We start from the raw sequence: 14,654 nt of genomic DNA, 5'->3' as shown, positions 1-14,654 counted from the left end.
CAGTGTCCTGGGCCCCGATGCCCCTAAAGGACAGTCGAAGTTGCAACACCTAAGAGTGGAGTGGGCATGGAGAACAGTTGGTGTATCCCGAACCGCTGACCCATAAGCCTTCGCGATATACTCGCACGCACTCTGCCATAGAAGTGCGGCCGCTCCCCAGCACAAAAACAGTTGCTCTGACAACGGTATTGAAGCTGTGCAGTCGAATTAGCATGCACAACAGGGGGACACAACAGTGGAGTCACTCCTCCCGCACATCCTGGTCCTGCGTACACTCTAAAGGTGAACCCTGTGCGTCGCTGGTCCATGAGAGACTCGTATACTATACATGACACTGCATCATAAGGGGACGTAGAGCAGAGAAGTGCACTGTGCATGAGAACCCACAATACTGGATATTACAGCCTGTGACAGTCCAAGCCCGCGCCATTCAGGCGCCAGGCCAACAGAGGACATCCCAGAACAGGTAAAGAGGCTCCCGAGCCCCCGACCTGCGACAGAGTACAGCCTCCGAGATAGGCCCGTTGAGCAGAGCTGTCTTCTCCGACTCATGTTCAGCCAGAGATGCCTGTGGCTGTCCATGGACAGCGTCGTGGAAACAGCCCACGCATGCGGCCTGGGCCTGGGCGGGGTGGAGGACGGCCGCGCAAGCCTTGGAGTCTTCCTCTTCCTCGGAGGCCGTCATCGCTTCCCAGCCTGTTGACCGACAGGTGGGAGAGCAAAGCCGCCAGCGTTGCTAGATTGGACGTCGCTGCTGCTGGCCGGGTCGATAAGATATATGTCTTATCGACCAGCGGGGCATTTCTCCTGGCAATGGGATATGTCCGTCGCCTATTTTTAACGGATTTACCCGGGTTTAAAAAACCCGGGTCAACCCGCAAATGTTGGCGTGAAACGGTGATCTTGACCTCAGAGTGAAGAACTTAACACTTTTGCACTCCCCCTAGAGTGCTAATGCGTATCAGTTGCTGCTGAATTGGAAAAGAGGACGAGGGAGGCACTTCCGTGGTTTATATACTGTATGGCTGTGCTTTCCATCCTGATTGGCTGAAGCGAACGCATGTGATGTATTTCAGTAGCTCTGCTATTATCTCCATTCCGCGTAGCGGAGGAATTTAAGGGCCCCTTAAGGGCCCCTATTGGTATATTATACCAATAGGAGTGTAGCCCTTAAGGGGCAGAGCCTCCTCGCATAGAACTGGCCAATCACCACACGTTTGTGTTACCATCATCTGCCAGGATATCCTTCATCGTGATTCCAAGTTCCATGTTGCCTGAATGTCGTGAATCTCACCCCCAAACGAAGCACTGGATGGTGCATGCGTAGATGCCATGTTGAAGGATAATTCCGTCCGAACGGCCCGAGCCCGTTTTGTGCCAAAAAACGAGCTCTTCAAGTAGAAGTTCTCCGACGACCGCGGCGGCCCCACTGCACTACACATCGCAGCTCGACTGCGTAGCAGTCGCCCGGAGCTTTTCTCTTAACGCTGGATCAAGTGAAAATTTTCTGATTCTAATCGCTCTCAAGGACTCCTGGTGATCCTAAAGGATGTCAGCCTACATTGTTCATTGGAAGACACAAATTATCTTTGCACTTTGATGGTGATGTGAATGGATGAACATTAGATACAGTTATATACTGTAGATATACAGTATATATACATTATATATATATAGATCTTGTCTCGTAAGCCTTAAAGATGGTGTCTAAGTGAATAGGGTTTTCTTAAGAGAAGTTAGGGAGTCTAGTAGCCCCTCCCCCCTGCCCCCCCCCACACACACACATACTTACATACACTAACACACACACATATGCACACTGGGCGTTTGCTAATCCCATTGTTGTGAGCTGCTATGCAGACAACAGACATGGACTTTGATCTTCTGAAGGTTTTTTGTGGATTAACCCCCCCCACCCCCCTCCACCCCACCCCCCTGCACCCTGCCCCGCACCCCACCCCCCACTCAACCAGCCGACATGGATAACAAAGGCCCTGCTTGAAAGTCACACACCCACATACACACAACATACACACACACACACACACAGACACGCACACGCACACGGGACAACAGGCTGTCTCAAAAATACATGTACGAAACCATGTTCAAATGCAAAGTGGGATGTACGCATACATACGGAAAGCACACGCACACTCACAGACACATGCAAACACACACACAATAAATATTTAGGCTAAATTATTTAGGCTGAGTTTCACACAGCTTGAGTGTTGTGCATTGAGATCCAATATTATAATACATGCATAGAATATGCATGCATATGCACATAAATATATCATATATGTGCAAATCCATGCATGATATATGTATCCATATCCATATCTAAACATGTATTTCTTATGTAGCTGGTTAGCTCACGCACACACGCACACACACACACACACACGCACGCACGCACACGCACACAGGTATACACTTGTGTATAAACACACGTGAACACAATCCCTTCCTCACACAGGCACACTCCCTCTCCATCCATCACACATGTACACATACTGTACAACTACAGCACATACATACTGTGCGCATGTGTGTCTGTGTGCTCTCTGCGTGACAAAAGGTAGAACCATAAACAGAGAAGAGCCTTAAAAAAACAAAAAACGGATTAAATGACATAACGCCTGACGATGCAGTCGTTTTAGGAGAGAGGTTTGAAGGAACGAACACCTTCAGGCCCCTTCTTCAAACCTCAAACACCTAATGGTTCCTTTTCTTCCACGTGTGGCTCTGCAAACTCCACACTGCCCTCTCCTATGCGGTCAAACAACATAGCAAGTATTTTAGAGTTACTCGGCAGTTCTTACCAATGAATATCCAATTCTTGTGAATATTCACCTCTTTTGTACATACGTCTTTATTTTTCTTTATTTTCCTGTAGTTGATTGTACGTATTTTAGATTTAATTTGTCCTTGTGGTGGATGTTTCACACCAGGGTCTCCACTTGCCCCCGTGGGTTTTCTTGGCTCCTCCTGCACATCCTTTGTTTTTAAATATTGTTAACGCTTCCCAATTTTGAAATTATTTCCTGTGTATTTTCTGTTTTATTTTTTTTCGTATTAGCGATAAACAAAACTAAGTACGGCTCCTTAAACAGTTGGGATGGATCAAATACAGAGGGCAAAATAAAAAAAGCAATTATTTTACTTCTAGTTCTCTTCTTCTTCTTGGCAGGCCCCAGTGTGCTTTCTGAGTGTGTGTGTGTGTGTGTCTGTGTGTGCTTTGTTTCTGCGTGCGTGTGTGTGTGTTGTTTCTCTGTGTGTGTGTTTGTGTGTGTGTGTTGTTTTTCTGTGTGTTTCTGTGTGTGTTGTTTCTGTGTGTGTGTGTGTGTGTGTGTGTGTGTGTGTGTGTGTGTGTGTACGTTGTTTCTCTGTGTCTTTCTGTGTGTGTTGTTTCTGTGTGTGTGTGTGTGTGTGTGTGTCTGTGTGTGTGTGTGCGTGTGCGTGTGCATCGTTACCTTGCTGTCTATCTGGCTGCTGCCCAGTGCAGTTTGGATGACGAAGAGCAGAGCATCCGTCAGACCCTCACACTCCCTCATTCTCCTCCTGGCCTCCTCCCCTGCTGAACTCACATTCCTGTACACGCACACACACACACACACACACACACACACACACACACGCACACGCACACGCACACGCACACGCAAAAAGCACACAGACACACACAAACGTGCATATTCAATCAAAAGTTCGGGGAAAACTGCACATTCAGCAAAAAACAACAAACCCATACTGTTAGGTTCACCGAACTGCAGCAAACACAATGAACATACAAACAAACACACACGCTCACACACACACGCACTCACACACACACATTTATTTATTTTTATTGTTTATATTGGTATAAGACAAAACAAGATAAGATATGATAACACTTTATTGATCCCCGGGGGAGAAATCCAGATGTTACAGCAGCAGAGTTGGAAGAACAGTGGCAGTCATAAAAAACGGAGAAAATAAAAAATGAAAATGAAATATAATGTACAGCACGTAAACATATAAACAGAAGTTAAGAGGAAGTGGCGCTTAGTTGAATATGCCAATGTTTGAGGTGGCAGGTACGCCAAGGTATCACTATGTGGCATAATGATATAGTAGATATAGGAGTGACAAAACAGTAAAAAGATAACTGCTTTGTCATAATATTAATAATATTATGATGTTGTATTGATGATGTCCAGTGGTGGTGCGGGATCACGGTGGATCAGTGGCATCGTTGCCAAGCTTATAATAAGCGACTTTGGCCGCGCCCCACGTCTTTATTAAGAACCCCGCCCAGTTTTCCCCCTAGCTCGCGGCGATTTTTACCGAACCCCGCGCCAGCCGTGACCTGGGGAAGAAGTCACGGCGCCGGGTTGTTTTGGGCGCGTTCTGTAAGACGGAGCTGCTTTTTTGTCCCGTGAGTGTCGGCAACACTGACCAGGGGTTTGTCCCGTTGAGTCACAGTGAAGCCTGGTTCATGCTTCTGCGAAGATACACGTAAGGTTCCCCCCAGCGCCACGCGGCCCGAGGGCGTTCTGGGTAACCGTGACTCGCAACTCCCAAATCTCAGCAAGGCGCGTCAAAAAACGATTGGTCGAATTGTCCAACTTCCTTTTTGGGAGGTGGCGGGGTTCGAAACGGAAAATAAAATGGAACAGATGAAAATGCGACTTGCGGATGAGGTTCGCAGGCGGATTTCTATTTTGCATATCCATATCTTTGGGGCCTAAAGATTTCAAATAACAGATTTCTTCCATGTGTTACGTACATTGCGATTCGCTAAACGTGATACGTGATTCGTGATACACAAAATCTGCACAAGCATAAACGCGAAGAGCCACGCGAACGTCTCCGAGCGACGCCCTCGCCGGTTGGCTTCCTGCATGTGCACGTCCTGGCTCTAACCCTGAGTAGGGTGGAGTGGACGACTGGGTGGAGCGTTCCCCCCCTGTTGCAGAAGATAAACTGGGGGTGTTTGGGAACGCGCGCGGCAGAGTCAGCCATGTTTGTTTGTAAGACTGCGTCGTCTGTGTTGTGTTGGCCGTGATGCCCTTTAAATGTCAGACTATTAAAAGGTGGCCAGAAGAGTCCTGTGCCACCGGTGGAGCATCATGGAGTCACCAGAGTGCCCCCGCCGTGCAATCACACACGCACACACACACACACACACACACACACACACACACACGCACACAGAAGCATGCACGCACACATGCACACACACACTGTCCATAACACACACACACACACACACACACACAGTTCATAACACACACACACACACACACACACACACACACACACACCCACAGTTCATAACACACACACACACACACACACACACACACACACACAGTTCATAACACACACACAGTTCATAACACACACACACACACACACACACACACACACACACACACAGGGAATTTGCCACTTGATTGGAAGACGGAACCAAAAAGGTCCAACAGAACTTGTGATATTCTGAATTTAAATTTGTATTTAAATAGTTTTCAGCGCTCCCTTGTCTTACAGCGTCATATAGGATAGTTTGTGGAATGCGGTAGAAAACCAGCAAGTTCTAATCAGATGTGCTGACTCTTGAGAAAAACAAACAAACAAACAAACAAACAGACATAAAGAAAACGGGGACCAGGAGTGATGATGAGTCTCAATCAAAAGAAGCGTACGTTATCATCTTATAAAAACATGTTTGGTTTGCCAGAGCTCAATCTGCGTGCCGTGTCTTTAAACTTCACCGAAAAAAATGTGTCATTGATCCCCTGAACTTGAACCGTTTTGTTACGGTGTTTTTTGTGAGGTTTTGCTCAATTTGAAATTGAGATATGGAGGTTCAAATTTGAAGTTGAGAAAGCCTAAAACAATAATGCTCCAAGAAATTGAAGCGTGCTTTGTTAAGCTGGCAGTTGATATCAGCTTGTACCATCACTGTCACCAAAACACTGTGAGCTAATGAAGGCATATACAGTGCACACCTCTCTCTCTCTCTCTCTCTCTCTCCCTCTCTCACTCAAACACACACACACACACACACACACACACACACACACACACACACGCGCGCGCACACACGCATGTCTTGCGTTCTGTTTGCCGTCGCTCATCAATCTACTGTGAGTGTGTGTGTGTGTGTGTGTATTTGGATTTTGTGTTTGAGTAGTTGTGTGTGAATGTGTGTGTGTGTGTGTGTGTGTGTGTGTGTGTGTGTGTTTGTGTGTGTGTCAGTCTACTAGTTGACTGCTAGACAGCAGAAACAAGGGCAGCCAGTCATTCCAACCTCTACCACCGACCTGATGCTGATAATATAATGTAATAATAAAGCTGCAGGAGGGAAAAGGTCGACATCCACCCACACGCAAACCATCATCCGACCCCCAGCAGTGATTGACAGCTCCGTGTGTGTGAGCGGAGACAATCAAGTGATTATGTCGATTTTTCACGGAAGGACTATTTAATATTCGTCTCATATTGAGGGGATATTTGAGGTTTTATTCTCCCGTCGACAGTCACCTGTGACGCCGCTGTCACACGGACGTTCCCAAAGCCAATGTGGTCCCCTCCGAAAAGATTAAAGAGGGGCGGTTTGAAAAGGTTTTTTGTGGGGGGCGGGGGAATTTGCATTTTGTCAGCTGGTTTCACTCACTGGTTGGACCTCTGGTTTGGTGCTAATTAACAAAGCCACGTGGTTGTGGAGTTATGGGATGCAACTTAGATTTTTCTGATCACGGGCAAGTAAAAAAACAGGGATAATCATCGAGCCTTCGCTTTACTCCGCACCGCCTCCCCCTTCATTCGCTCCTTTTATTTCGGCAATCACCTGAGGACGGCCTTTGTTTTAATTAACGTCCATCCACACGACACCATCAGTCCCGGTGAAGGGTTCACCACCAGAGCGGCCGCCGAGCTTTTGGCCCGACGGGGATTTTTTCAGCGGGGAAGCTCTTCGAATAAAATACATGTAGAACTGATAAGTTTCGTTTACACCTTACTGCTCTTGTAAAAACCCAAAATCCGGGCTTTGTCTGGGTCTATCTGCATTTCCCGCTGGTCGCCATGACAGCCAAATTGCTGGCAACACAACCGGCCTCGCTAGACAACAGTGAGAAGGAGGAGGAAAAAAATAAAATAAAATAAAAATGCAACACGCAGCGGGGAGCGAGAGAAAGAGTGTGTAGGGAGAGCGAACAAGAAAACAGACGGATGAACAGAGGAGGCGACAGATATCAGCTGAAACCAAGAGATGGAGAGAGAGAGAGAGAGAGAGAGAGAGAGAGAGAGAGAGAGAGAGAGCAGGGCGGAGAGGGGGAAGCAGAACAACGCGGAATAAAAGGCAACCACAATGCGACGGGAGAGAAAGAGCAGAAAGGGAACGGGGAGGGGGAAAAAAAAAATGAAATGAGATCATGCGACTAGAGAGCCAGGGAAAGAGAGAGAGAGGGGTAGAGAGAGAGAGAGCGAGAGGGAGGGAGAGGGGGAGAGCAGGTGGCCAGTTATGAACCAAACCCGCCATGAAATATTCAATCTTTAATCAGACTCCCAGCATTCCCTAACGAGGCGTGAGAAAGATGAATTAGCCCATCGAGCTCAGGGAGCTGCTCAACACAAAGCCATCAGTCGCGACACGCACACACACACACACACACACACACACACACACACACACACATACACACACACACACACACACACACACACACACACACACACTCACACAGAACACACGAAAAGACTCAAAACAGAAAGCACGCTTTGCAGGTGTCTTGTGTATGTGTTTACTTGTGTGTCCCTGTGTGTTTGTGTATGTGTGACTGTGTGTGTGTGTCTGTGTGTCCCTGTGTGTGTGTGTGTGTGTGTGACTGTGTGTGTGTGTGTCTGTGTGTGACTGTGTGTGTGTGTGTGTGTGTGTGTGTGTGTGTGTGTGTGTGTGTGTGTGTGTGTGTGTGTGTGTGTGTGTGTGTCTACATGCACCACAGAGGCGACTGCCGGCGCAGCAGCCAGTTCACGCAGCTTATAGACGCAGGAGGCAGGTGAGGAGAGCGACGGAAGAGAACTGCAGCTTAATTAGACAGAGAATAGTGAGGAAGGCAGAACCACAACGGACACGGGGAGACAGGGAGGGAGAGAGAGCGGGAGGGAGGGAGAGAGGGAGAGAGAGAGAGAGAGAGAGAGAGAGGGACGAGTACTTCTCAAGCCTTGCACAGTCATTTGCCATAAGGGCTGTTGGTATATAGAATTGAATCAATCAATCAATCCGAGTCACTTCTTGAGTTTGAGTTTTTCGACTTTGATTGATTGATCGATTAATTCAATTCGATATCCCAGCAGCCCTAATTGCAAATTATTGTGCAAGGCTTGTGAAGTACTCATCATCCATCTGTCTATCTGAATCGTCTGAAGTGCGATCAGACCAAATAAAACTTTTATCGTCTTCTTGACTCCGCTGTTAAATTGTGTATACAATTATAACCACTCACAAACAATCAGATCTAATTATTCATTAATTGCAATAACTTTCTGGAAAGTCATCTGGAGTCTGAGGTAACAGAGCGAAATGTAGCCTGTTAAAAGAGAGTTCATCCAAATATTATTTTCCTACTGCTGTTCGAGAAAAAGATGCTCAAAAAAGTCGATTCTCGGACAGACAGGTTAGGAGAGACGGACAGACAGATAGACATAGCTCACGTCGACTGTTTGAAAAAAAAAAAGTTGTATTTCTTGAGTTTGAGTTTTTCGACTTCGACACTTTTTCAGTTTTACCCGGCGACGAACGCCACGAGAATCGGCCAAATTCCAGTTCTGACAGTTAAATGCCTGGCACAGCGCGGTTATCTCTCTCTGAGAATCACCTCGCCGCCCTGAATAATTCCATAGCCGCCGAGTCCCCGAGCTGCCGGGGAGTTTCATCATACACTGCGGGTACGTAGCCGCAGAGCTGGAGCCACGCCGCCGCAATTAGATAGAAAGTGAAGCGCAACCGGGGATATCTGTCTGAAATCAGGGCCGGTTCCACCCGGCGCCGGGTGGAGACGGCGACGGCGCCGCGGCCTGTCGCCGTCCTCGGGTCTCAGGCGAGGATCAGTCGACGTACGAATAATTGCCGGATCTGGTTCGTCTTTTGTGTTGACTCGACGCCGCCTTCATAGGGGCCTCCTGGCTACACATTAGCCGTCAGCGCAAGTGACGTAGAACAATCGGTTGATGACACACGTCAAACCGCTCCGCCCGGGTTGTCAAAACCAAAACATCCCATGATCGTCATACAATACGACAATGCGGAGGGATGTACTATATTCTGTAGTTCACCGGCATGGGCCCGGTAGCAAAAAGCAGCCGATGAACACACGAAACGTATGTGAATTCAATCCAAAACCAGAGCGCGCCCACGCGGGCTGGAGTCATCTCCCACGGTTCAAGTTGCCCGTCGTATACTGACCAATCATTTCTCGGTACAAATGAAGACGCCGAACGCGAATTCTAAACACATTTTACATGCTGGGGAGGAGCCGCTGAAAGCGTGGGAAGACGCTGCCGTACTGAGTTGTGGGGTTAGATCGTAAACTGCTTCTCACCGGCTGTGCGGTCCGGGCTTTTTGGGCGGGGCTGTCTGCGGCGAGAGCAGAGCATTTAAACACTGGATGTTCCTCCAATGTCAACATCGACATATTACACGGTTAACGCCATCGGGCGCGGTTTCAGCATCCTGAGCGGACACGCCCCCGGAGGGAACCGCCTTTTTTTTTTTTTTTTTTTCCCCCACGATTTTGAGACCTCATTTTATAAACTTGGCGATTTTTTCAAATCAGTCAAATTTGGCAGGGTGGTTAATGACACAGTGTTCTGTGTTCTGTTGGCGACCAGCTTACAAACACAATTATTTTTCACTTCACTTACTTTTTACTCTTAATCCAAATATTGCGAGTAAGCTTCCTTGTTTCCTTTTTGACATATCTGATGGAGGCAGACTACAACACAAAGAAATGAATAACGGCGATTCTGAGCGAGACAAAGACAGTTTCCTTTTTTTCCCCGATCTTTGAGTTAAAGTGAGTGACGTTTATGATACTGCGCCGCCACACACTTCGATGGTGATGGCAAGAGCATGCCGGTGTCCTTATTAAAGTGAGCTAGTGATACATCACCCTCATGCATGAATCATACATCGATAATGGCCTCATTTTTACCTATGATCCATGATATGAAGAAAGAGAAAAATTGAAATCCACGGAAAAAAGAGGATTTTTGTCGATATTTTAGAGGCCCCCCCAAAATCCTGTTTTTCAGGGGGGCTCACGTCTTGTTAAGAGGAGCCAAGCTCGCCCTGGCTTCCCTGTAGTTCGCACCCTCTTCCTATCGCAGAGGAGCCGTTTGCTGACACCGAACCATTGGGACAAAAAAAATTCATGTAGAAAGTCTGCTTCAAAACAACCGCTGGGAATTCACCCAATTCAAATCTTAATTATTGTGAAATTTCTCCAATTGGCTTAAAATCCCCCCTCAAATTTGGATGGAAACTGTTGTGGAATGGAACAATTTCACTAAATGAGGGCGGTCAACTCAAATAACTGCGATCGGGCTATCATTTAGAAATGCTGACAGCTCTAGCTATGAGCTATTACCACGGGGGGTTTGGACCCTTATTTTGGAGGACAAATAAATGTGTCTTTAATAGATTAGGTCCCTTATCACTTTTTCACATTATTTGTTAAACCCTTATTGATCCTCAGCGCTACAGCCCTGGAGCGTTTGCTTAATATTACATTACTAGTGAAATTAATTCACCGACAAAAACAGATAACAAATGACATTCCCTAAGTTATTAATATATATGTTAAATCATATATATTTAAAGCATCATCCATCCTTTCTATCAAAATTGTTATTTTTCACCAACATCCACCGATATCAAGGGATAATTTATTGTACCTGCAGTACTCTCCCTTTATAAGTGTTTTAAAGTATTTTTCATTTATTTTACGATCACAATTGGTACACACACATGCTGAAACGCGGCTTCAAAGTAGTTATTTCAAAGCATCACGATTTTTTTTTTCCATTTTCGTGATTTTCATTATTCCTGATTCCGTGCCACAGCTTACCTCGGCTAGATTGGAATATAATCCTAAATTTAGCCAACTGCTACAATGACGCCAGCGGCGGCTGGTTAAGCAGCGATTTCAATGGTTCAATGTTATTTGATACGACCCTGTGGGTGGCTATTAACGGCGATATAATTAACAAATTAGGGAGCTCATCTGTTGAAATACGCTCACTGCGTGCGGAGAGCATGGAGACTTAAATTTCATTATACGAATATGACACCAGGACATACAGCGTCATTTGTTGTGTATCAGCATCACAAAAAAGCCTATTCTATCTCCATGACAATGGAGAAGTGCATGCAGATAAGAATAATGTAAATCTTAACATCTTCTCTTAATGCTTTTATCTGGTTTCCAATGCATTTTGCCGCGTATTAATACCATAATAACGGTAAATACAATCATCTACATGTAGGCCGCTCAGGTCCTCTGAGGACGATGCTGTTAACAGTTCCACAGTCTGCACCCCAAACCTGATGGTGACTTTTACTCTTTTATTTAAATCTTTGTCGGGGTTAAACTTCTACGTGGAGCCTGACCACGTGATGTCCTGTGTACAAGATATCTTGAAGGTTCAGTGTTACAACACCACTGCAGATCCCTGGAAAGCATATTTGAGACACAAATGAAAAATGGACCTTTGAACACAAGAGTTCAGAGGGCTGACGGGGCTCAGGGAGGGTTTTCAATTTTATGTCTCAGGGCGGAGGTCCACCTCCGTCCAATCTGGAAATTGTGAAAAAAGAAATCACGTTCATGCACCTTTCTCATATTAAATGAAAAGGGCTGAGAGAATATGACGCCTCCACACATGGCTGTCATGGGTGTGGGGCGGTTCTATTGAAATTCGTCGAACGGAGAACTGAGGAGTGCTGCCTCAGCGTCACGATCGGTCGTTCAGCTGTACACGCGCGCGCACGTACACACACACACACACACACACACACACACACACACTCTCACACACACACACACACACACACACACACACACACACACTTAAATTAATGGTGCACAAAAGCAGATGATGTATTGGCCCTGTGAGGTGGGTCTGGCTACGGCTCCATTACACCTCCATTAAATCTTCTTTTTGTTCAATGTTTTATATTGATAATAGCCAATAATTCCACAAGCCCCTGCATTCAAGAGTCACAATTTGCCAGATAAGCACATTGAGAGAAACAAGACAAAAACAAACAATGGAGAAACTATGGATGTGGCATGTTAAATGCATACAGAGGCATTGTGTGTCTACAGTATATTGTGTATTGAAGACAATATGGAACACAAGGTGAAAAACTGGAAGCTGCTTTCAGTGCTGTGCGGGTTGGGCGTGGGGCGCAGCGCTCTTAGGTGCAGGCGACCAATCGACCAATCACGTCGTCCCATGGCTCGCCGTTTCAGTCTAAGTTTGTTATTTGATTCTGTGAGTGTGCAGCGGCAGTGTGAGTTAGATTGCCGTGCACACATTTTTTTTTGTGTCGTTATTTTATTTCCCTGAATTGATTATTAAAACCAATTTGAAAATGGGATCCGCCGCTGCCTAGTCTCCGCCCCTGGGTCCTAGTGTCCCCCTTTATAGGGACGCACATGCATCCCATAGGCTGGCAGTAGAACACACAGATCCACCGTCCAACACTTTGAACCAATGTGCTGATGCCACATTCATTTGACTGAGCAGTGAGGACTCATTCTCCTGAACTTTGACACACCCTGCACTAATAGACTGAGATTTCCCATTAAAGTGAATGGTGAGAACGCTGATTTAAAAAAAACCCCTGTGTGTTCATTATTTTTCAGTAATTGATTTGTTCAGTGCTTCATTCAAATAAGCTCAACCATGACCTTGTGAAGCTGAGTCACTGGGTAACAGAAATAGAACATGAAAGTGGAACATCAGCCCTTCATAGTTATTCTCATTTAGATACATTATATAAAATATATATCTTGTTATTTTTATCGCTGGTGTCGCCGTTACCCGTGTCGTCACCCGTTACAATCACCTGTGCATCCCTCCTTATCCGTCTCAAGCCTTCTCCCTTCTCACCCCGGGCTTTTGGGATTTGTGTCATTGATCTGCAGTGGAATTAGGGTTCGGGGAGTTGCCGCCACACCGGGCTTTGAATGCAGAGGCCTGTGAGGCTCTCTGGGACCAGGAAACTCGGACACGGGAGGCCGGACAAATAAACCCGACCGGAATGGAAATAGTAAAAGAAATCGTGACCGACCTGAGGCAGCCGGTGGCATTGCGGAGGACCTGCGAGGAGTGGAGGTGCAGCTTGCGGTCCTCCTGCGTGTGGGGGGACGCGTCCCAGCCCGAGTGGGGGATGATGACGGCGTTGGTCAGCACGGCCAGAGCGTCCTGGATGATGGGCATCTTCAGGGCGTCGCAGGACGACAGGTTCCACAGGACGCCTGGCGACCGGTGGGAGGAGGAAAAGAGCGTGAAAAAAAAAAAAGGGAATAGATGGATAGACAGGCACTTTTCATATATGTAAACATTCAATACTATTCATCCCCAGGGTGAAATCGCAGAATATGAGGAGAATCAGCAGAGAATAAGGATAGACAGACAGACAGGCAGACAGACAGACAGATAGAAGTGGTGTGCGGTATATGATATGCTGGTACAGCCTTATACCCACTAAGAAAGCTCAAGGATTTCCGTATACCCGTATAATAACTTATTTTACTATTATTATTTATGTGTGAAAAATACTGTTTATACCTGCTCTGCACAAAATTAACTAACTATAGCACTTGTTTCATTTATTATTTTTTATTGTGAATTTTTTTTAAACCATTCTACAAATAAATAGATGTTAACGAAAAATAAATAAATACATACTTGGAGTATGTACATTGAGTACCATATTTTCACGTTATTTATGTAATTTATGCCATCAGCAAATGTTACAGCATAAAAAATAATATTTTGAAAGACTCTCGGAAAGCAAGGGATCCTTAAGATCCAGTTCCCTTCAAAGAGCTGTAATTCCCACCACTACACGCCACGCAGTCTCCGCTCCCCTCCGCCGCCTTCCCCAGTAATTAACCCCCTCGCTGCCGTATCACATTTCCCCCTCTGTTCCGGGAACTCTCCAAGGGGGGGACACTTGAACATTACTCTCTTATTTATTCATTCATTCTCTTTGTCTGCGTTAACGCGGTGGATTCCCATATAGGAAGGAAAATAAAAGGAGTTTTGCAGAGGAAGGCGTCTCCAGCACGAGCTGTGTCGAGCCCCAGCCTGAGCCGTGGGACCCCCACACCCAGTCTACACCCCTGGATGGACAGACAGACAGGCAGACAGACAGGCAGGCAGACAGACAGACAGACAGACAGACAGACAGACAGACAGACAGACGATTTACATTTTTTGACATGCAAATCATTGAAGGAATACGCTGACAAAATGCAGTGTGAAACTGAGACGCATTGACGCGTTGAATAAAGTAACACTGAGACGCGATGGAGATCTGACATTTGGGAGTGTGGAGCTAAGAGAGGAATAGAAGACAAGCACAT

The 14,654-nt window shown here is 46.3% G+C and overlaps 1 protein-coding gene across 4 annotated transcripts in view; it reads right to left on the bottom strand.

Annotated features, from left to right (window-relative positions):
* Nucleotides 1–14,654, bottom strand: part of ctnnd2b (catenin (cadherin-associated protein), delta 2b) — a gene marked incomplete at both ends in the record, with an annotated part of 118,659 nt that overhangs the window by 13,552 nt on the left and 90,453 nt on the right. For all 4 annotated transcript variants that reach the window (XM_080010941.1, XM_080010942.1, XM_080010943.1 and 1 more), the window contains 2 exons: nucleotides 3,480–3,597; nucleotides 13,355–13,541. In XM_080010941.1, coding sequence (XP_079867067.1) covers nucleotides 3,480–3,597; nucleotides 13,355–13,541 — 305 coding nt within the window. The remainder of the gene's footprint in view (nucleotides 1–3,479; nucleotides 3,598–13,354; nucleotides 13,542–14,654) is intronic.

This window comes from Zeus faber (assembly GCF_960531495.2).
Source record: "Zeus faber genome assembly, chromosome: 12".
NCBI classification, from domain to species: domain Eukaryota; kingdom Metazoa; phylum Chordata; class Actinopteri; order Zeiformes; family Zeidae; genus Zeus; species Zeus faber.
The sequence above is the reverse complement of the archived record's forward strand: the minus strand, read 5'-3'. Positions and strand labels throughout refer to the sequence as shown.